The sequence below is a fragment of the Phoxinus phoxinus genome, assembly GCF_949152265.1.
Source record: "Phoxinus phoxinus genome assembly, chromosome: 5".
Taxonomy (NCBI): domain Eukaryota; kingdom Metazoa; phylum Chordata; class Actinopteri; order Cypriniformes; family Leuciscidae; genus Phoxinus; species Phoxinus phoxinus.
In genome coordinates, this window is record NC_136880.1 from 21762592 (window position 1) to 21785669 (window position 23078).

The 23078-nt window shown below is 36.4% G+C and overlaps 2 protein-coding genes across 3 annotated transcripts; one reads left to right on the top strand and one right to left on the bottom strand.

Moving 5' to 3' along the window:
* Positions 1 to 1612: 1612 nt before the first annotated feature.
* LOC306999388 (uncharacterized protein) lies at positions 1613 to 5034 on the bottom strand. 2 transcript variants are annotated; one of them, XM_079614021.1, is made up of 6 exons: positions 4796 to 5034; positions 4476 to 4658; positions 3714 to 3977; positions 2749 to 2844; positions 2544 to 2558; positions 1613 to 1861 (listed from the first exon to the last, which is right to left on the bottom strand). In XM_079614021.1, exons 1-6 carry the CDS (start codon positions 4851 to 4853, stop codon positions 1752 to 1754), a joined length of 726 nt encoding a protein of 241 aa, XP_079470147.1. In that variant the 5' UTR covers positions 4854 to 5034; the 3' UTR covers positions 1613 to 1751. The 2 variants fall into 2 exon arrangements, with proteins under 2 accessions (XP_079470147.1, XP_079470148.1); XM_079614022.1 differs by having other exon boundaries at positions 2749 to 2841; positions 4796 to 4997.
* A 4171-nt stretch (positions 5035 to 9205) lies between these two features.
* On the top strand, positions 9206 to 22675 carry atp1b3a (ATPase Na+/K+ transporting subunit beta 3a). The gene is made up of 7 exons (XM_079614023.1): positions 9206 to 9571; positions 14481 to 14609; positions 15345 to 15443; positions 15562 to 15749; positions 18141 to 18191; positions 20432 to 20518; positions 21124 to 22675. Exons 1-7 carry the CDS (start codon positions 9457 to 9459, stop codon positions 21289 to 21291), a joined length of 837 nt encoding a protein of 278 aa, XP_079470149.1. The 5' UTR covers positions 9206 to 9456; the 3' UTR covers positions 21292 to 22675.
* Positions 22676 to 23078: the final 403 nt, after the last annotated feature.

Below are 23078 nucleotides of genomic sequence, written 5' to 3' on the forward strand. Positions count from 1 at the left end.
GGTGTGTGTAGTCCAAGAAAAATAAATACATCTATTTATTTATATGTATTTATTTAACATTTATTTGCTTATCTCTAAAAAGAAATTACAATATATTTAAATATATTACTAATTAATATTTTAATATATTCTTTTTAAAATATTATATATACTGTATATTTAAGTAAAAATATGCTAAAAAATAAATAAAAAGTACAGTGAATAGCGACCATGACAGAGGAGATTTGGTTATTTACTTGTTTTGGTCTTTTTGCATGTATTTAGAATAAAATTACAGCTAGTGTCAGATACAACAAGATATTTTGGTATACAGATGCATTTAAACATGTAACATGTAAAAAGCACAACATTTCAAACAAATACAAAAATGTGTATGTCTAGTTGGCATTACAGACAATTTTTGTTATGTAGTAAAGAGTAGCATATCAATCTGCATTTAAAAGATCACAACTACATTAAAAACAACCATAAAAACAATGGGGGCCAGATTTACTAACAGCTTGCACCAGTGCAAACCCTCGTTTGGCGTGTAAAAAAAAAACAGTGAAATATGTTGCGCTGAAAATACGTGGAGACAGTTATTTTTGCGACTGACCTTATTGCATATGCATTTGTAGGAGTTTCTCTTTCAGATGCAAAATTTATGGGAGGAGAGTATTTAAATGAATCATGGAAGGTGATTTACTAAGGTTTGCGCTAGTCAATTTACTGGCATTTGCGCCACTATTTACTGCTCCAAAAGAAGCATGTTTTAAACCAGACGCTGCTCTTGGTAGATTATGGAAATTATCCGGCTGCATCCACTCCCATTGGCGCTTTTTTGGAATTGCGATCTCATGCTAATTTTCCCTGTTTAGTAAATCTGGCCTTAAGTCTCATTCACTAAAAATTGCGTGGATTATTGTGTATTTGTATCCACAGGAGAACTTCTCACGAAAAATATCTGCTTAATTCACAACACGTTCGTATACGCACATGAATTTGTTCTTAACATCATTATGATGTTAGTGAATTTGGAGTATTCTGAATGAGTGGCAGCATGCACAAGGTTAGTCATTTGCATAAACACGCCCAAACAATCTCCATATAAGCAGAGAATGTCTTATAAAGTTCCGCAAACCACAAACGCTTACAGCCTTTCGTCTGTGTCGCGCTGTCTCGCCCGATCCTCGAGCAATGGCAAATGTGCCATTCTCACCAGTTCTCACTATAAACACATTGTATCTCTTTTGATCCTATTTTTTCCCCATAAATTTAAATACATTTTATCACAAAAATGTTTGGTGAATCGTGATTTGTTCTTAAAATCGTTCATCACTCTAAAAAATGCTGGGTTGTTTTAACCCAATTTTGGGTCAAATATGGACAAACCCAAACGTTGGGTTAAAAATGTAACCCAACGGCTGGGTTTGTCCATATTTGACCCAAAATTGGGTTAAAACAACCCAGCATTTTTTAGAGTGTACGCACACTTCACACACAAATTTGTGCGTACGCATGCTTGGTGAATGAGACGGAGACCCATTGTTTACTCAGTGCAAAAACATTAACAATTTGTGCATACAATATTATCACAATAATTTGAATAGCTAGCTTTCAAGATAATTTCGAACAAAGACATTTCCTTATATACGCTGGATATACAGTCTTGGAACAAATTTATTACTGAACTTACAAATCAGCCTCAGACTTGTGCAATCAGGAGAAAGAGTTGATTATTAATGTGTTCAGGGAGGTTAGATCGGTGATTGCTAATAATTACTCTTCAGTACTGGAACTTGAGAGATGTTCTTGTGGCTTTTTCCATCCAATGGTACATCAAATTGATGGGGTGAATAGTGGATTAATGAGCCTAAAACACCTACGGGGAAACCATGAAATGATCAACATCTGATAGGACAGCAAAAAAAAACAAAAAACAGTTGATGCACCTGCCTGGTATGTCTGTAGGCCTTTTTTTTTTTTGCATATCTACCTGGGCTAGTCTGTCTGTGTTGATCTTTTAAGGAATGTAGGCTATATGTAATCAATATCTCTTCAGATATGAGACTTCAAAGACTACTCTATTTTTGGTTTATTTAGGTCTTAGTTTATAGCTCATGGATTGTATGTACTCTCTGTGAGATCTAACCCAGAGTAACCTTAAGGTTGATATGATTTCTTTGACTCAAATGAAACATGTTATCACATAATCACATCACATAAAACATATTTGTGCTATCTGACTAAATAGTTTCACAATGTTTTAAATTACACTGTAACATTGTAATGTGAAAGTGCATTTACAAACATTTACGCTAAATATACACCATTAAGTGGATCTGAATTAAATAAAGGAATATTCAGTATTTTCTAAACCAAGCAAAGTTGTACTATTAAGTGAACAGAAATTCACTTCTTATTAACTAGGGTGTCTGGGAACCTCAGTTCATTGAGTGCCATGCAATCCACAGGGACAGCTATACCAACGGCAATATTTAATCTTCTGTCAGCATTTATATTGCAGCAATTTAGCATTTGGTAAACAATGTGAAACATCTCACCTCCTGGCTGTTGACCTGCATCATGCAAAAGAGGAAGAGCAATGCAAAGAAAGGAGAATGAACAAACAAAATATTATTAAATGTGATTATTTCGTTTTTTTTTATCCATTTAAAATAATTTTATCCATTGACTTTACTGGTTTGCAGTGGTGTTTATTCACAAGTACACACGTGACACATCACATGATTCCAGCAGTATGCTTACTGTGTCGTTTGGAGATAAGGAGGCTTATAAAGACAAATCCAATGAAGAGACAAGTGGCCAGAACTGGAGCCAGGACTCTTAACACACCAACACCTTCTGAAAAACATTCAATAAACTCCATATTCTTAGTTTATAATCTGATCATCTTAAAATATTATATTATATATTATGTTATTTATTATATAAAATGTAAAAAGTAGATAATGTACTGTAAAACATGAAAAAATGGAAGGTATAGGTAAAAGGTTCTACAAAGAACCATTTAGGGGTTCCCATCATCGCATCATTTTATTGATTTAGTTTTAATTCATTTATTTAGTTTTAATTCAATTCATTTTCAATCTTAATTTAATATGAATTAAACATCTCACACATACTTTATCACTAGAATAAAAAAAAACTGTTAAACATGGAAGTATTACACAATCATTTAAGACATTTCTCCTTATATAGAACCTTTTTTTTTAGCATTAAGAGTTCTTTCAAATTCTTTAAAGTCAAGAACCCTAGAACCCAAAAACCATTAAAAGAAAAAAAATCTAAGAGTGGTTGTGCTTCATTCTGACAATAACTGGTTTTCAGTTTAACTAGTGACACAACACTATTTAAAGTGCCTCTGCTATGGTAAAAGTTCCTAATTTGCTTTGAAGGTCTGAGGACAGGTCAAAGTATACAGACCAAAGGCTGTTTTTTATGCAAATATGTGACATTGTTATATAGGTATGTAACAGGAAGTGAAACTGGAATTGCTGATGACTTTCAGCAGTTCAGAATCGATTGTTTCTTTTGGAAGGGAATAACTTTATTTGTCGTGCACAATTTCTCTTTAAAACTTTGCAGACGCTTTACATTTGCAAACAGCTATATTACACACTGCATGAAAGGTAATATTCGAAAAAGCATAATAGGGAGGCTTTTATCAGTAGGACATACATGCAAATTATTCTAACAGATATTCATCATACCCTCTTGATTCTGGGTGTCATCCGTCTGCTTAATGAAATTCTTACAATCTTCTTTCAGGTCAGTTTTCTCTAGACTTGTGTGCTCCGCCTCAAGCGTCCAAAACTGCTTCAGATCCTGCGCCTCTGGCATCAACACGGTCCACGTATCAGTTTCAGGATCTAAAGTCAGACAATCTCTGCCATTGAGCTGAAACCGGTCGTACAGCTGCAGGACCTGATAGCCTCGCATCTTGCATTCCCTCAAACGTGTATATGTGCCATAACCTGAAAAATAAAGGTGAATTTATTGTCACAGAGTGGCTGCATGAAAATTAGTGATAGACCAATATTTATCACTAATATTCACATATTTTAGACATAAACACAGGGATTAGAATTAATAATGACAAATAATATAACAATAATTTAAGCTTGAGTATATGCTAGTTTATACAAACAATGCTTTAATTGGGACGGTCAATTGCAAAGTAAATAAAACAGATTAAAGTCAACTTAGCATTAATACCCTATAAAATAAATGACTATTGGTTTTACACTATGATGTAATTGTTTTATTGTTATATTGTCATAATGCACTTTATGCTTTTTATTGATGCAATTTAGTCTACTAATTATTTAGCTATTGCGTCAAAACGCTGAAATAAAACAATACAAAATAAATCGGTTCTGCATATTGATTGGTTCGACATAAAAATAATATTGGACGTTATCGGTTGATGATATAGCCTAAGCTACATGAATCATTGCATTAATATTCTTTACCTGCTGTATGATGATCATTCTCCACCATCATTTTCAGGAGTTCATCTTGGATGAGTCTGACAACAGGTTGCTTGTTGTCGAACTGTTCCTTTAAATGTCCATGACGGACAATGATTCTCTCCACGACCGTCCCGTTCATGGTCCCGTTCACCAACACCCTGCGCTCGAACTGAATTACAGTATCTAACAACAAGACACATATGAGGCTTTATTGCTTGAGAATAATCCAGCAGCGAGTAAAAAAAAAACATCATAATACGAGCAACAAAACATATATTATTAGTTGGGAAGGATGCTGTATAACAGGATAAAAGACTTACCCATTGGAAGAGCCCATGATAAAGCTACAAGAAGAAACGCGAAGGTGATGAAGAGCATATCTGCAGTGATGATATTGGTTTCAGTTTGTTGTTTCTTTCGGTTTCTATTTCTGTCATTCTCATTCACACTGCGAATTTTTTAGAAAACTGATGAAGTGTGTGTGTAAAATCCAGAGCCGAAGTAAAAACCGTCCGGAATTTGTAGAAGACAGTAAGAGCACTTGTCATTGGCTGGTATCACGAGAGGGAACTGTGAGGAGGGATTGTCACACCAGGGAAAGAGTCTATAACATACAAACACTGACCTGAAATTGACATTAACAGCTATAAAAACAAAAAATGTTGAATATAATCTGTACTTGGAGAGATGTTTTAGTCACTTTCCCATCTTAACGATAATCAAAACATAATTTGCTGTGTTTGAAGTGGAAAACTGTATTGTATTTACAAAAGTAAGTGTGATGCCACCATTGTAATGTTATAAATTGTGATTTTATGTAGCCTATCGTCGTGTAACAAAATAAGACCACAACACGCACAGTAGGCTATAATCTCCGCATTTATTCATTTAAAGGGACAGTTCACCCAAAAAATGACGATGCCATTGTAATTTGCAAAAAGACCTATACATTTTTTTTGTCCATTTTGATTTTGTGTTGCACTTTCCCTTTAACTTATATTAAGCATTTGGTCCATGAAGGAAAACCGTTTATCAAGTCCAGGGCGGTGCTGGAAAAAACATGAGCAGGATGTATAAACAAAGACCAAGAAAAGAGCAGAGCAGAGCAGACACGAATTCTCTACAGGAAACTAAAGCAAAAGCTTCATTATTGAATGTTGTGAAATCCCACACATCGACAGCAGGAAATAATGTGCAATAGTTTAAAACAAACTATCTTTGGGTGCAACATTAGCTGGAAGGCAATCAGTGTAGGCCTATGGTAAAATCCATTTTTTGAAACTGGTAATAATCTGTGAGTTTCTTTTAAAATTAAAACATATAGCCTATAACTTTGAGTTACATAAGAAAACAGAGAGTGTGGGACCAAGGCATAACCATATATGGCAAAAGACAAAAGTATAGGTGGGGATTTATGCTGAAAAGAAAGAGCAGAGGGTTTAAAACCCTTCAGAAACCATGTTAAACAATGAACAGAAATAGGACTCATAATAACATGGTATGATGTATGTCATGGCAAAAAACAAACAAACATGGAAGCTGATAACACCTTTGACATGCAAGTTCTAGATCCCTAAAAACACATTTGTTCACTTGGAAAAAAATATCTCCCTTGAAAATCTCCTTTGCTTTGACCCAAACACTGTAGAAGCCATGAACTCAAAGGTTGTTTATAATAGGTTTTTACAGTCTTGTTCGGGACAGTAGAAGTTTATAGCACATACTCCTTGACATTTAAGCTCTTAGGTTTTTTTTGTGGTAAATACGTTTACATTTAGATTACAGACACTTTAATCCGCAATTTAAAAATAAATGATTAAGTGATTCATCCTGAGAGGGCAGTAACAGAAGAAGTGCTGCAACATTTACAAATGTTTAGATAAATGAGCTGAGAGAACAGTGACTTAGCAGGGCATATTTTTAGTTAATGGTTTAAGAGGGCCGTCGCTAACTGGGAGAGAGGTGGTGACGATTCTAGGGGCCCAGTTTTAACCGAGGGGGGGCCCTCCAAACTCATTCAGTAATGAAACACCTCTGTTACAATCCATAGTAATTGTTACAATCAGCCTTCAAGTTTTAAATAATTCAAATAATGTAAATGATAATGTTCGATGAATAGGAAAGCCTATTTTCAGATGTTTGTTACCTATACCTCATTAGACAATGATTTATCAGGAAAATTTAACTGGGGCAGAGCGAGAAAAAAAAAAAGGGTCTATAGCGACGCTGGAAGCCGAAATCGCCCCCTAAACCCTCATTCACTATTCCCGTTAGTCCAGTAATCCTGTTCACTTGAACGAGTGAATGAAAACGAGTGAGCGAATTCGGACAGCTGTTGAGTATACATCAGTTGTACACTTGTTATTGCAGTGCAATATGGGGTTAAATAAGTGCACTCAATAATGTCCTCTACGGTTTCGGACACCACTACAAATGGCTGTCCCCTCAAATAACGCCCTATTTGAGAGTATAGGGGGCGATTTCGGATTCAGTCTATTCTATACACTTCTAATCACTTCACGTTTCAAATTCTTTCATTTTAATGAAATACAAATCACACATGCTTTTTCTCCCCGAAGTTCTGAAATGTTAGCATTATAGTAAAATATTAATATATATTTAACACACAACTATGCTGAATATGGTATTTGCTCGTTTTGTCTAAAAAATAAATTGCCTTAACAAGAACATTATGCTTCACACATGCCTGTAAATCATTAAAATACCTAACACATTTTCTGGCTAACACAAACTGCACATAGTTAAAAAATTATTATTCAGTTTGTAAATCTGTATTGGAAAGTGAAGGTTGAAGGGCATTTTAAAGAAGTCAAAGAGAAAAAAAAAAGGAAAAACATGTACTTTGACAGTTACTTTGAATTCTCCATACTGATTTTTCAGTGTTTTACCCTTGAATTACTCATTGCGTTGTGTTTTAGGATTAAAGGAAATATCACCTTGGCAGAAAATATCAGTACCAACAGTTTACCCAGACACAAACAAATGTGTTCCTCCATATACAGCAGGGGTTCTCAACTCTGACCCGTGAGGTCCACTTTAGTTTAGCTCCAACCTTGATCAAACTCACATGCTTATTAATCCTGAAGACCTTAGACCGAAAAACAGTATGTGACCAAAGTTACTGTGTCTGAATTCACTAAGCAATAAGTAGGCTACCCAGATGACTACTTCCGGCGATATTCTGAAATCTGCATTCGATGGACACTTTACTATCCCATGATGCTGAAGTTGAATAGCAGTGAAGTGATGTAACTGACGCTAGTCACATGATATGACAGCATGGCGAATGTATGTCTGGTATACATTCATGCTATTACTATATTACTTAGCAGAGTAAAAATCCAACAGTCAACCATATCAAGGAGTACATTCACTATTGGGGACATTTTTTTCAAATGCTCTTTATGTTATGAAAATGTGGGAGATGAACCCAAATAAAATGTGGTATAAATCTTCTACAGTTCTTGAAGTAATTGCCACTTCTTTTTAGGTATTTTCTTTTACTTTACATGAGAATACCAGTAAAGCACTTAAGATATTAAAAAGTATAGCCTATACAGAAAATCAGCAATATACAATAAGACATTACAGTAGCTTTCATTGCCCACATCATTTCTTGAAATATTGACCAGTAAGAGGCAGCATTTGATAAGGCAAGATGAGTTCTGAGAATTTGAGAAATCTTCTTTTTTTTTTTTGTTGCATTTTTTAAAAACTTTAACACTAACAAACATTTCAGAAGCACACAATGAAGGGAAACAGATGTGGCAGGTATTTGAAAGAAAAACGAATGAAAAGCAGTATTTGTTCAAATGAATTATCTGAAATGGCTGATTTTATTCAACTAACCTCAAATAACAAATGTAGAGCATTACACTTTTTAGCTGAGGAATTTTAGCTTTTAATTCATAATTCATCCCATTGAACAAATTAATTTTGTTTGCGTGCGTGTGTGCGTGCGTGTGTGTGCGTGCGTGCGTGCGTGTGTGTGTGTGTTACATAAGTCATCTGTGTTTACTGATGTCATCATCACTAATTAACAGCCTCATTACAGCTCAGCTGTGCTCAGAAAGCAGAAGAAAATAGTGATGGGAATAGCATTCATTTTCCAGTTCACTTTGTTCCCTTTTATTTCTTCCATTCTCGTTAGAGGTTTACCTCGACACTATTACCTGTGTGTGTAAGGGGCTTTACTATCAAGTTCTGGTCGATTGGTTTGTGAATATCCGCTTATCAGTCAAGATTAGAGCATTACATGCATGAGCACTGGTTTTTAAAAGGTGTTTAAAACTTTCCCACTTTGTTATTAGGAATAAACCATATTCATAAATGTTGTCTATCTTGCAAGTCGGAGTTATTGGTTGATTTTTTTCACCATAGAATCTCAGAATAAGCAATTTAAGTGCCAATATGAAAACTTAAATTAGAAACTAAACACACAGCAATGGCAATTTAAATGAAAAACATCCCAACACCTACATTTATAATGATTATTTACTGGTGTTATTAATAGGCTAATAGTGTATTTTTATATATTTTTTTGAATATGCACCATGGCAACACCAAGAGTATGCTTGTGTGGCATGTAAAAGCATGGTATATGGTAGCCTAATAACATGATACGACCTTCTCATACATACCATATAGCATGCATAATACAACAGAGCCGATGATCATCAAGATTCTCCGGTATAAAATTCACAATCAATTCCAGGGTTGCACTGTGTGCGCATGCGCGAAACAGCTGCCCCTTCGTTCCCTCCCCCACAACATAACGTGCTGCTGTCGGTCCAGGTCTGTTGGACCAGTTTAGAATCAGGAACATTTGGAGACGTCAGAGGCCGGAGGTTCTTCGCTCTTTCACCAGAGCATCAGCCTCACCAAACAACTCGCATCTCACTCACACACACACGCACGCACACGCAGCGTCTTTTTCATCAGTTGCGTCTAAATTACAAGCATGTCTAAAAAGAGCGAAAAACCAGTGGAGGGCAAAGAGCCTGAGAGCAACTGGAAAGACGTGATCTACAATCCAAGAACTGGAGAATTCTTCGGTCGGACTGGTAGAAATTGGGGTGAGTTGACAGAAACCCTAACGGCGTCATTCATGAAATGTGCAGTTTGCATACATTATTGGCAGATTTTTATGACAGAAGGAAACTGTAAAGCTTATTAAACATGAAGACCCCCTAGGGTCCTGAATGAAGACGAGTGTGCATTGAAAATGACGAAAGCATCGTTATCTTAGGCATTCCGGCATCTTAATGTCATCAACTCGTTCCCTGATGACATCAGTGGCATTTTAATGTCTTCTCATCTCTCTGCGTTTCGAATGATCGAACGTTACAGTGTAAATAATGTTGCTCAATGCTCAACATCTTCAGGTCGTAGCACGTCTTCTCGGGTAAAACGCTCAATGACCTAACATTTTGGATTCGGAATCAATATTTGTTACAAAATGATGTTATGAATATAAATATTACAAAAATTAGAAACGCAGCAGGTCTTTAATGGCTGGTATTTTTAAGGAGTTATTTATTTAGATTAAAAAAATGGAACGAAACGAGTGTCCGTGTTTCGCAGTTAAAATTCACTGTGGAGCGAAAACGGAGCCATGCTAATAAACGTCATTAGACACAAATAAGCTTTTTACTCCAGACTGTAGTAGTGTGATTTTAATGTACGTACATGTTTATTTATCTAAGCAAGGCTCTTGTTTAGGCTACACTATTTAGCTACCGAAAACATTTGTGCGCTGATTAAATAACTTGTCCTAAAAATAACGAGATCGTCAGAAACTCTCAATAGGCTACTGTGTTCACTGCTTAACGAGAGACAGGCGAGTGTGATTAACCTTCTCTTGTTCTTATTGACCTAAGGCCCATTATGCCTAGTCAATTCAGCTGATTATCTTGAAGATACCAGTGCGCGTCTAAATGATTAAAAGCCTGCAGGGATTAGACGCTTTCAGTCAGTCAAAGTAATGACCCCTATTCAAAAACCCATTCATTCTCGTTCATTCTGAAGATCATAGACCTAAATGGCAACGTCACAGCGCTCGGTAACATCAAAGTGTCGTCGCTGAGGCCTGTGGGGAATCTCTCCGTTTTTGCGCCTCACTAAACCTTCTGTTCGAATGACACCTTTGATTTTTTTACAGGCATAAAAAGAAAAGAAAAAAATCAACTACTGAATGATTGGGCGTATGGGACCCCCCCCCCCCATGAAGGGCTATGTCGCAGATTCATCTAGGCCTTACCAGTAGCCTTTCCTTTTTTCTTTTTTTTTTTTGGAAAACAGAACTCAATTGACTAAATAAAATAGCTAAAAAAGGCAAACAGAGGATCATGCAAAACAGTGCTAAAATACCAAAAATAGTGTCACGTTTCCATCGCCCATTTGTAAAGTAGCCCATAGACAGTCCCGCAGGCCTTTCCGCTGTGTTACCGTTATAGCAAAAGTGTGCCAATAATTTTAACAAATAGATCAAATAAAATATGCAGTCTTTAGGCTTGGTCTTTGCTGAGGCAACTTTTATAATGATTATTATTAGGCTATATTATTTTTATTTAGCAAAAAAACATAGTTACCCCACCTGCCTGCCAGATCTGTCAGCTCACACACTTTCTGAAGTTCTTCTCAAAATGTAGTGGTGCGTTTGCCAGCAAGTTCAGAAAATGTATTCCTGCCGGGATTTTATTCTGACTAAAAAGCACTAGGCTATATTTAGGCTTCATAGCCTATATCAAAATCACTACACATAAGCCTACATTATATAGCCTAGGCCTATATAATGTTATTAATAATAACTTTGAATGCATCAATGCAATGATAATTCACTGCGTGCAAAATCAGATATTTATACCATTAAATCAATTACTGTATGTAAGTGGGGGAGACGGACATGAGCACAACAGATTTCCATACATGCCATCACTGCTGGGGGGAGGGGCCCCATCACGTGCTTTGCGGGGCAGGGGAGTGTGTGTGTGTGTGTGTGTGGGGGGGGGGGGGGGGGGGGTTCAATTCTCACAGATGTGCAGTACGCCACTGGCTGAATGGGACTGCAACATTATTTTACTACATTTATGTATATATGATAAATTACTAAATTATTTTCACCTTGATTTTAAATCTCTAAATTAAAGCTCTAAACAGAACGGCATGCAATCTTTTGCTTGTGCTTCGGCTCTGGATGAATGTGGTAAGATGCACCGGTGTACACACTGATACAGGACATCTTATCAGAACGGATGGTCACATAAATAATGATTTCTTTAACTGTGTCCTATGATCCCAATAGAGTGGTGCAGGAATGACTTCAAAAGTCTAATTCGCCTCTGGTTTTTCCTATGGGCTTTTAAAATATATTTTTTTCTTTTTATGAGTTAAATAAAGCCTGTGGTAAACATAACTTGACAACACTGTGACGTTTTTTTTTCTACAACGTAAACTGCACACACTCACACCCGAAATGTTCTTATCTAGTTACTTATTAGAAACATACGTTTTTTTAAATAAACAACAGGCTACACGCACTGTGTACTGATGGACTAACTGGAGTGCTGAATGAGTTGGCAAAAATAGGCATCATGGACATACACTCCTGGATATTGGTTCATTTCGAGTCAGAGTGACTGTGTGGCGTGTCTGAAAGTGAGTTTTGATTGAGTAACTTTTGATTGCGTAACCGTTTCAGTTCGGTTTGGCGAATTGGTTCAACCAGTTCACTAAAAAGAACCGGCTCAAAAGACTGATTCATTCGCTAACTGAACATCACTAATCCACTCATTTAAAGGCTGCATCTGAAGGAGCCTTTGAATTGGGACAGCCTTTGTCGTTCTGCTGTGACACATTTGGCCTTCTAACGCAGCCTTCGAAGGATGAAGCCTCTTGACTTGGGACACAGCTTTTGTTTTTACAGCTGGTGTCTCCCCGGAGGTTTGCTGTTTTGAATGATCCGTGGGAAATTTACGCCACTTACACCATTCAAGCACCACAGTAGCCAGAGCTACTTTTCTCTGAGTAGGAAAATGATGTGACACGCACAGGCAACTGACCTATATATGCAATTTCTCACGAAAGCCATTCATACAGCCTAAAATATAAATGAGTCAAAATCTTCATAGGGGTAATGAAACAACAGTTTTAAAAAGGGATTTTTCACTATTATTTACAACAGGATCTGCATTTTTCATGGGTTCAAATTAGTGCTCGATTCTAAAATAAAAGTTTGTTAAACTTTAATATACGTTTGTGTGTGTGTGTGTATATATATATTATTTAGTGTGTGTGTCTGTGTGTGTATATACATATACACACACACACATATAAAATGTATATATATAAATATAATATATATATAAACACAAACATTTATTTTAGAATCGATTAAACGTGATTAATTGATTCGACAGCATTAGTTTAAATAAAATATTTTTGTTGTAAGAGACAATAAAAACAACTCTCTGCATCAAGATCTGGTAAAAAATTAACTTGAGCTTCAAAAGTCAACAATTTTGCAACAGCTGAATGTAACAATTTTGACAAGCCAGACATGTCAGTCTTTGAGTTACATGTAATATATTTAAGCCAAGAAATAAACTTAATTCCGTAAAAAGTATAATGAACTATGTGAAAAGCATTTTGAACGTCTTTTGCACGTTTTATAATTACCCAAAAATCAAACATAGTTCACCCCTTACGCACGTTATCTCATCCGTCAAAAACGTAGGCTCGCTGTCGAAATATTGGAATATTAGAACTAAAAACATAATACACTCATAGGAATCAGTCACTTCACTGAATACTTGCTGGCTAAGAAATAAATAATTATTACCTTACAATCGATCTGTTTTCAAATCCACATCATTTGAATATCACAACATCAATGTCTGTCAAAAAATAACGTGCACAATATATGTTAGTATTTACAGCGAGAGGTCCAGCGAGTACACTTATTTCCAGTAAAACCCACACTACCGGATGTTTTGATGCGTTATTGCTTTTCGAGAAGAGGGAGAAAATGGCAGCCTGATTGGCTTAAACATGCTGTCTGTCAGAGACAATAACGTGCATAATATTAACGCACACAAGTATAAATTTGTATTTTACTCGCTTTTGAAATTGAATCAAAATGATTAGGGAGCTGAGTGAAATAATTTACATGCTAAAGAGGATAAACGCCAATCCAGTTGAAAAACTTCGCCGGGTTAACGAACATAGTTTAACGTGTTGGTTTTGAGGGTAATTTTTTATGCACATTCTGATTCTGACATTCATGATTTTAATATTTTAAATAATTTTTGTATTCTTGACTGATCTTTTTTTCATAAATTTGGCAATAGATGAACTGTTAAATGTGTGATCTTGAGGTTAGTCCCTGTAGACATCCAATTTGACTCTCATATGGTGATTTAATATATTTATTGTAAACTTGACAGGTGATTTTTATAAAAATGTATAAAATCTAAGTTGTTTAAAAAACTAAGGCAATTATCAAAGTCTGATAAAATGTTGTTTCATTTTCCAATAAAATATTTGTTACATTTAATTGCCCTTTGGAGGATTTTGACTCAAATTGTTATTATAGGGTTTTCAAACTATATTTGGGCATTTTTGGACTCTCTCATAACTTTTTTAAAAAAAAATATTATTTAAAAAAAAGCTAGTGTAGCTATAATTGACTGAAATTGAAAATCAGTGAATGACCAATCAGAATGAAGTATCTCAGAGAGAGAAATAAATTGAAATTGGATAAACTTGTAATGCATGCGGTCAGATTAAAATGAGCTCTATATGAACCCCCAGAAAAATGTTATGATTTGATTGGTTCTGTTATGAATGCATTGGTTGGTTATGTTTATATTTGATACTGTTTAAATGTATGTATGAAATATCTATTTTTTAAAGGTTTTTAACAGGGGTCTTATCAATTCAGTTCTGCCTAGCAATAAATTAATTTCAAAAGGTACTGTCTTTCAGGCATCATCCTCCTCTTTTACTTGGTCTTCTATGGCTTCTTGGCTGCCATGTTTGTCTTCACCATGTGGGTGATGCTTCAGATGCTGAATGACGAGACGCCAAAGTATCAAGACCGTGTCGCATCCCCAGGTGAGTTTGTCAGTGTGCAGCTCTTGTCATCAGGCTGTACTGTGTATATAGTGCAACATAAAACTTGTAGTAAATTTGACAGTAAGTGTTCATTAAAATGTGAAAGAAAATGAAAAGGTCTCATGGCTACACATTTCAAAGTTATAAATGTTTTAAAATTCACTTTTACATGGTGTTTGAAAGTAAATGTGTGTCGACAGTGTGTGTACACAACCACCCTACAATAATAAAAATGACTATTTATGTGAACTTAATATTCAGGCAACACGCCGTCTGACATCCAGCTTTCTGTGCGCATGCTTTGGGTGTGTGCGCTCAGAAAACCACATATCTGAAGTTTAGACTGAAATGGCTTTAAGACGCATGCAGATAATAAACTTTCATGATGGTAAAGAACTGCTATGTCATGTTAGCGTGAGCATGATAGAAATGATAATCAAAACCAAACAGATGTTTTGTTAGTTAGACTATCTGTAGCCGTAGAGGCTCTGCCCTCATTTGTGCAATCATATTTAAAGATACATGCACGAGAACAGTATGTTTTTCCTTCCACTCAAAAATGGGCATTTACAACATAATAAATGTAAAATAAATGATCTGTGGGGTATTTTGAGCTAAAATCTTTACATTCTGTGGACACCTGAGACATATAATATCTTGTAAAAAGGGGCATTGAAGGTCCCCTTTAAAAAAGTTAATATATTTAATATATAACTAACTTTTTCTTTTTTGCAGGGTTGGTTATCAGGCCACACTCTTTGAATATAGTTTTTAACAGATCAGAATCTCTTGAATATGGCCAGTACGTTCAGCATCTAGAATCGTTTCTGCATCGTAAGTGCTCTACACTTTCCCTCACCATGCTTTTTTATTAATAATTTCTCATCTGGTTGCATAGTACTTGGATACTATAGTCTTGTTTATTTATAATTTGTCTGCTTTCTGTTTCCAGAGTATAATGACTCAGAGCAAGCCAAAAATGACTTGTGTATGGCGGGTCAGTACTCTGAGCAGGATGAGGAACCTCTGAAGAAGGTGTGCCAGTTTAAGAGGAGTTTACTCCACCATTGCTCCGGGATGGAGGACACCACTTTCGGCTATGCTAAAGGGCAGCCGTGTTTTATTGTCAAGATGAATAGGGTGAGTAACCTAACATGCACTACCATCCAAAAGCATGCACTACCATCCAAAAGTTTCGGTAAAATATATGTTTTGTTTTGTTTTTTTGAAAGAAATTATTTATTTTTAATTCAGCAAGGATGCATTGAATTGTTCAAAAGTGACAGTAAAGACAGTTTAAAGACAGTTTAGTCTATTTCAAATAAATGCTGTTCATTTGTACTTTATATCCATTAAAGATTTCTGAAAATAAATGCATCACGGTTTCCACAAAAATATTAAGCAGCACCACTGTTTTAATTAATGATAATAATAATAATAATAATAATAAAAAATAATTGAGCCAGACTGTAAGTCTAGCATATTACTAGAATGATCATGTGACACTGAATACTGGAGTAATGCATTTGCTACAGAAGTATATAAATACTAGGGAGTGAAAAATCCAACTGAAGATAAACAAAATACAGTCCTGGTCAATGCAGAACGGTTTCAAATTCTCATAAACAAAAACAATCTGTATACATTTTTGTCAGCTTCGTTGTTTCAGAGTTGGAGTCAAGAATTGGAGATGGAGTCCCCATTAAAGTTGTTTTCTTGGTATCACGTTTGACAGCAAACAGTCTTTTATTCCTCATATTAAACACTTTAAAAAAACAAAAGTTTTAAAGCCATGAATGTTTGAAAGATTTTATCCAAAACCAAATGGGGTGCAGACAGACTTTGATTCGCTCAAAGCTGGACTATGGACACTGCACTTTTGGATACTGTACACCACCAAGGAATACGACTGGCTTGTGGAGCCTACAGAACATTACCAATCCAAAGTCAATTTGTGGAAGCCAAAGAACTTTCCTTGGAAATCAGATGCTTAAAGTTGGCTTTACAATATGTAACCACACCAACCTCAAAACAAATTAGGAAAATCCAGCCTATTCAGCAGCTTTTCAATACAGCGTTTAATAATATTGAAAGCCAAGTTACATCTGTCCATTTGGTCTATGCAATATAACCCAACTGGAGAATCTGAAAGTGGATTTAAACATTTTGGAACAGAAACATATTTTTTCAGAGCCAGGGCGGAGAACTGGAACCCACCATGGCAGATCAGGCAGAACTGGAACAGAGAGGTTACGAACAGCCTCTGTGACAGTAACAGGAAGCACAGAGGGTTCAGAGAAGCCCTCCTTGGCCAATACAGGACAGGGGGAGAGTTCAGAGTCAGCCTCTTTTGCCGTAACAGGAGAGGCAGAGAGTTCAAGGACGGCTTCAGTGGTCATGTCAGGGTAGATAGAAAGTTCAAGAGTGGACGCCGCCTCTTCAGGAGGAGCTGGAGGGGATGGCGCTGTCTCTGGAGGAGCTGTAGATGTGTGTAAGGCCCAAACACATAAGATGGCGACTGCCATTACAGGAAACGCAGCCGATTGCGGTAGGACCTCCGAGACCACCGTACTCGGGTGTGCTGGAACCACCAGACTCCGGAGTATCAGACTTGGAAGCACTGGGACAACTGGGATACCGCCCGCTCGGAACATGAGAAACACTGGGATTTAGGGGCTGTTTACACGACACCGTTTCCAACTAAAAACTTTTTTTGCGCTTTGGCCATTCGTTTAGACAGCAACGGCGTTTTGGGTGCCTGAAAACTAAAACTTTTGAAACCGGGTTTCAAAGTGCAAGTTTTTGAAACCGGTCTCCATGTAAACAACAAAAACACGAATCTCTGAAGACGATGACGTCATGTACATGCCGACATGCGTATTAGGTAAAACAAACAAAAATTTACGTGAAATAAATCTTGATGTTGGGAGAAGACATCTATTTCCCTTATAATAATCGCTGGGATCAAGTCATTGACACCGGATGTCGGATAGGAAACTCGCACACACATTTTTCAGAAAATTCTCTGAAACTCGTACACAAATCAGGAGAAAATTCTTTTGTTCATTCTTTGTTCATCAAGTGTTCATCTTGTCAGATTCCACTGTCCATTAAACTTATTTTACTGGACTGTAATACTTCTACCCATTTGAGGAACTTGTTTACATCTGTTGATACTTTTAAAAAGGTAAATTCAAATTCAGAAACAATTAATCTTAAACATCTTATGAAAGAAAGAAAGAAAGAAAGAAAGAAAGAAAGACTGGAGTAAATTACTCCAATTACATTTACATTTCAAATTACATTAAATGGCTGCTGAAAATTCAGCTTTGCCATCACAGCAATACATTACATTTTAAAATGCATTGAAATTGATCTTTCAAAAATAATAAACCCCAACGATTTGAATGGTGGTGAATACAAAACATTTAATTCCAAATGAATAATGCATTATCAAATTGGCTAGGCATTAATATCTATTTACTGACCGAGGGTGAATCAGGCTGATATTGTATTATTCTTAACCCTCAGGTCATTGGTCTTAAGCCGCCTGGAGATCCGTACATCAACTGCACATCAAAGGTAACCATTCTAAACCTGTTTAATATGGAAGTAGATTTAAGAATTGAATTTACATTTCTGATATTAAGATATAGTAGGCCATATAAGATCATAAATGTACAAGTTTGTATATGTGGTGTTTTTTGTGGATTAAAGCTGCAATTTAAAAGAGAGAAATTAAAAAAAGCACAAATGGCTCAACACAAACCTTGTCCAAAGATATTAAGATCCCATGCTGGCTGTTTCTCAGTGCAATCACAGTTAAAGAACTAAAAGAGGTCCATAGTTAACCTGTAAATGACCTCAATGTTAAGTCTTGGTCACACACTTTCTTTCTCGTCCACCCAATCAATTTCCTTAATCATTAATCATTTTGGTTTTGCTTACATCAAGCAATAACGAAGGTAAATATCACGTGACCAATGATAGCGTATGATAGCGTAAGCAAAGCAGAGGTCTGATTGGTCCCCATACAGCTCTAACCCTTTTAGGGTGTTTCATTGCTCTGCAAAGCAGCCAATGTAGGAGCAGAACTTGTAATTGTCAGTGTTTTCTGTAGTTTTCTTATATGGATTTCAGCTTTAAGGTTTGATTTATATGTTGTTGTGTCTCCTGCTTGAATTTCTAATTGTTAGTCCATCCTCTCTCAAGTGTGTGTGTGTGTGTGTTTTTCTTTTCCTCTCATGTCTCAATTGCATGCTGCCAGTTGAACTCCTTAGTAGAGTGATGGGTAAGATCACTGTATCTATGGTCTCTCTCATTCACCCGGTCGTTTGCTACCGATGTGATTGAGCATGTCTCTTATGTATATGCTGCTGTCATTCCTTACTTCAGAACTTCTGCAAGCTTTAACATAGAAATAACATCTTGTCAGAATTAGGGATGCGCCGATATGTTAAATATGATCTAAAATGAACTATAAATAAACCACTAAAAACTAAGATCAATAATTTAAAATGTTACAGATGAATTTAGAAAACTGTTATTGTATTATTAGTGATTTAAAGATTAACTTTGAGTGTGTGTGTGTAATCTACATGTAAAAATAGAGGAAATGATGTGCACAATTAGATATATAATATCAACCAATTCAAATAAATTGAAAAATCTGTAATATCGGCTGATATCTCATGCATCCCTAATCAGAATCAATTAATTAACCATTCTCGCAGTTGTTATCATTTGAATATTTTCTTAGATGAGTTGCTAATGCTACTTTTGATCAAGATGGATGCCTAATACTGGGGCAAATTGTAATTTATTTAGCATGGCAACGCAGCAGCATGTCTTTCAGCGCTTCTTTTCTCCAAAGCAGGAGTCTGCTTCTTCTGCTGGGATTAATTATGCACTGCATTCAAATGTGTTATTACGCTGCATCTGCTGTATATGTCAAATGGATGATTTATATAAGTGATGCAAAGCTAAAAATGGCAAACTATTTAGTGGCCTTTTATTTGGTCTTAAGCATTTTAATCACAAATCACTGGTCAGGAAATGAACAAGTATTGCACAAATACTGTAGATAAAGTAAACTTGCAGACAGCTTTTACAGGGAAGAAGAAGAGTCAGTGTTGTTCAAACAGCTCACGAGTAGTTGAAAAGATGTCTCCCAGTTCGACTGAGTTTGATGTGAGACCAAATATTCACTAGTGTTCAAATCTGGACTCTGACCAGGCCAAACCATGACCCTGATTGACTTGTTTTCGAGCCACTTTTTGGTTGTCTTTGCCGTTTGGACCGGAGTATTGTCTTGTTGAAAATAACATCTAATCATTCCTCTTTAGATAACAACTTTTCATTTGTGGGAAGCAAGCCATTCTGCAATATTCTCCAAAGCATTAAATCACTTTTTTACAGTGAAGTAGGTCACCAATACCTGCATCTAAAAATGCTCCCCACACAATGACACTCTTCCTCCATTCTTCACTGTGGTAGAGATGCATTTATTATTATATTTCTTAGCAGATTTTCGAAGACACCGCTCTGGAGCATCACCATGCAATTCCCGTGTCATTGTAATTCATCACACACACACAACTTCCAATATTCTGCCAAAAACTGAATTATCTTTGATGTTTTATCTTTTAAGTAGTGCATTTACTTATTTCTTTTTCCTAATTTCCTGACCAATAATTTGTGGTTAAGACAGTTTAAAAGCTTAGTGTTTGGCCATTTTTGTGTACATCAAATGGCATCATCCACTCTAACCCACTGACAGTCTGTCTTCTGTTGTCTGACGGTATTTTCTTGCTTCTCTTCAGAGTGAGAAACCTCTTCAGATGCAGTATTTCCCCCATGAGGGGACTATTGATAGGATGTACTTCCCTTACTATGGGAAAAAGACACATGTAAGTATGGCGCTCAGCACATGCTTAAAGGAATATTCCATGTTCAATACAAGCTAAGCTCAATCAACAGTATTATAGCATAATGTTGAATACCACTAAAACAATTCCAATTGTCTGTCCTTTTCTAAAAAAAAAAAAAAAAAAAAAAAAAAGGTTAAAGAATGGATTACAGTGAGGCACATACAATGGAAGTGAATGGGTTCAATTCATAAATGTTAAAATATTTAATTCGTATAGTTATAAGATTACTTTTTTTATGACATGATTTTTGTGTGAAAAGAAATCGCCTTTCCTGTGTATCCAATTTGACAACTTTCACCCTAACCTCGTTTTTTTTTTTTATATAAAAAACGATGGACAAGTACGATGGTACTAAATGATGACATGTCTCTCAGAAAATATTGCATTAATGTGTGTGTGTGTGTGTGTGTGTGTGTGTGTGTGTGTGTGTGTGTGTGTGTGTGTGTGTGTGTGTGTGTGTGTGTGTGTGTGTGTGTGTGTGTGTGTGTGTGTGTGTGTGTGTGTGTGTGTGTGTAGTGAAGTGAAGTGAAGTGAAGCGAAGTGCACATTATTTCACCTCATTTTTTCTATCTTCTCCTCAATAGAAGGGTTACGTTCAGCCTCTGGTTGCTGTAAAGCTGTTGCTTAAGAAGGAAGACTATAACTCTGAGCTGATTGTAGAGTGCAAGGTAGAGGGCTCCAACCTCAAGAACAACGACGAGCGTGACAAGTTTCTTGGCCGCGTCACCTTTCGGGTCCTGGTGACCGAATAAAGCAGTTGCTTGTGCGGACAATAAAGGGGTACTTGCACTACTTTACTCCCTGTTGTCCCTCCCATGTCCGTCCTGCTGGTCCTCAGCAGGCCGAAAGGACCTCATTTAACACTCCACAGACAGGCATGACTGATTGATTTTTGTTAATGAATCCCCCTGTTTAGTCTCCTGCCAAGCACCTCCTCCTGCTGAAGACGTGAGCGTCTCTGAACGTTTAATTGTATTTTAACCCTGGGCCTTGCATTCCCTAGATGTTTTGAATTCTTTAACATCATCACGTTGTACCCTTAAAGGGATTTTGTTTACATTGTACTTGATGAGACGGGTTAGTTGCTATCTTAATCCTTGGTTGGTGTTTTTTTTGTGTTTGTGTTGCTCTGTGTGAATATATTTAATGATCGTATTGTCATATTGCTGTAAGAATCGTTGAAAAAGTGGTATTATTTGACACATTTTTGAAATATGAAATACGGAAGGAGCCAAATTTTTAACCTAAATGATATTCGTAACCTCTGCATGGATCCTCATTCATGCAGATGCCTTAAGAGCCATTTAACACCTTGGTAAAAAATGCTATTTTGACAAATAAAAAGAAAACACATGAAAGTAGTGGTTGTAGATGGTCTGTTATATCCTGAATGTACCACATGATGGCGTCAAGACAGTGTTGTCGAACAGAGTTCTTTAACAAAAAAATAGAGATACCGGTCTTTTTCTTTCTTCAAAATGACAACAATTGTGCTAAATAGCTCAAATTTGTTTGAAATTGGCATACGTTTGTTTGAAAAACATGCATACAGTGCCATACGTCGTGTTTGTTTAACTTAACCATGTCACAGTGCTCAACCAAACATAGCACTGTCTATTCCTGCCAGCAGCTATCAATAAATCAGCGGTCTGCGTCAACTGATTAGTTGACCACATTTAGTCACAGCGACGAGAATCTGCTTCAGTCTGTGCATGTACATAGTTGGTCTTTTAAGCTGGCCAATGTAGCAAAGTCACCTGTGAAAGTTTAGTATACACTTTTGAATCTCCAGCTTTTGCATTTATCGTGTTTGTGGGATACTTAGTCAAGTCACCTGTTAGGCCAGGACCATTTTAACTGGGGCCACGAGCGGGTCCAATAGCTGGTCAGAAAAAAACAGATCACTTTTGCCTGACACTCTCACTAACTCACACATAAGCTCATTTTCAGCATTATTGGATAAGGAGGAGGGGGATCTGTTTGGCTTAACAGGGTCTTTAGCTTTGCCACCTGGAGAATTCAACCTTCTAACTTGTGTATTCTCAGTCATAAACAGAGCACATTTTAACTGTATTATGCACACCATCTCTGCTTGTTGTACATTGCCTAATAAAGCTCAGGAGGGATGTAACAGTCTTTGAATGCAGGAAGCAGACCCCTTCATGGCTGCTATTCTATGATCTTATTGGAGAGATGGTGAGAGTCTGGTGAGTGCGAGTCATCTTGGTTCAGCAAATCAGACTGGAGGTTGCAAGGATTAGAGGTTGATTTAAGTACGCGAGTGTAAGCCAGATTATCGCTTTACAAGATAAGTGTGGTGTACTGAATTCAGCCCAGAACTTTGTGATTTGACTCCTTAATCTGGGGAATATTTTTAGGTTTTGACTCTTGCAGTGGTTTTTTAGCGTCCACCAACGCGCGGTTAGATAGATTTCCATCAAGCATTATGTGTGAGATTAATCTTAAGATTCAGTTATCTCAGGAACATGTATGAGTAAAAACAAGGAAACTTTAAAACCTGAAATAATGGACGACTAAC

What these genes read in the sequence shown, in the direction of transcription:
- LOC306999388 (XM_079614021.1), bottom strand. Translation starts at nt 4,853, where the DNA reads ATGCTCTTCATCACCTTCGCGTTTCTTCTTGTAGCTTTATCATGGGCT. An exon ending in GAATGATCATCATACAGCAG is followed by an intron (nt 3,978 to 4,475) that starts GTAAAGAATATT and finishes TTTATTTTTCAG; the next exon opens with GTTATGGCACATATACACGT. An exon ending in TGACACCCAGAATCAAGAGG is followed by an intron (nt 2,845 to 3,713) that starts GTATGATGAATA and finishes AATGTTTTTCAG; the next exon opens with AAGGTGTTGGTGTGTTAAGA.
- atp1b3a (XM_079614023.1), top strand. Translation starts at nt 9,457, where the DNA reads ATGTCTAAAAAGAGCGAAAAACCAGTGGAGGGCAAAGAGCCTGAGAGC. An exon ending in TCGGACTGGTAGAAATTGGG is followed by an intron (nt 9,572 to 14,480) that starts GTGAGTTGACAG and finishes ACTGTCTTTCAG; the next exon opens with GCATCATCCTCCTCTTTTAC. An exon ending in TTATTGTCAAGATGAATAGG is followed by an intron (nt 15,750 to 18,140) that starts GTGAGTAACCTA and finishes CTTAACCCTCAG; the next exon opens with GTCATTGGTCTTAAGCCGCC.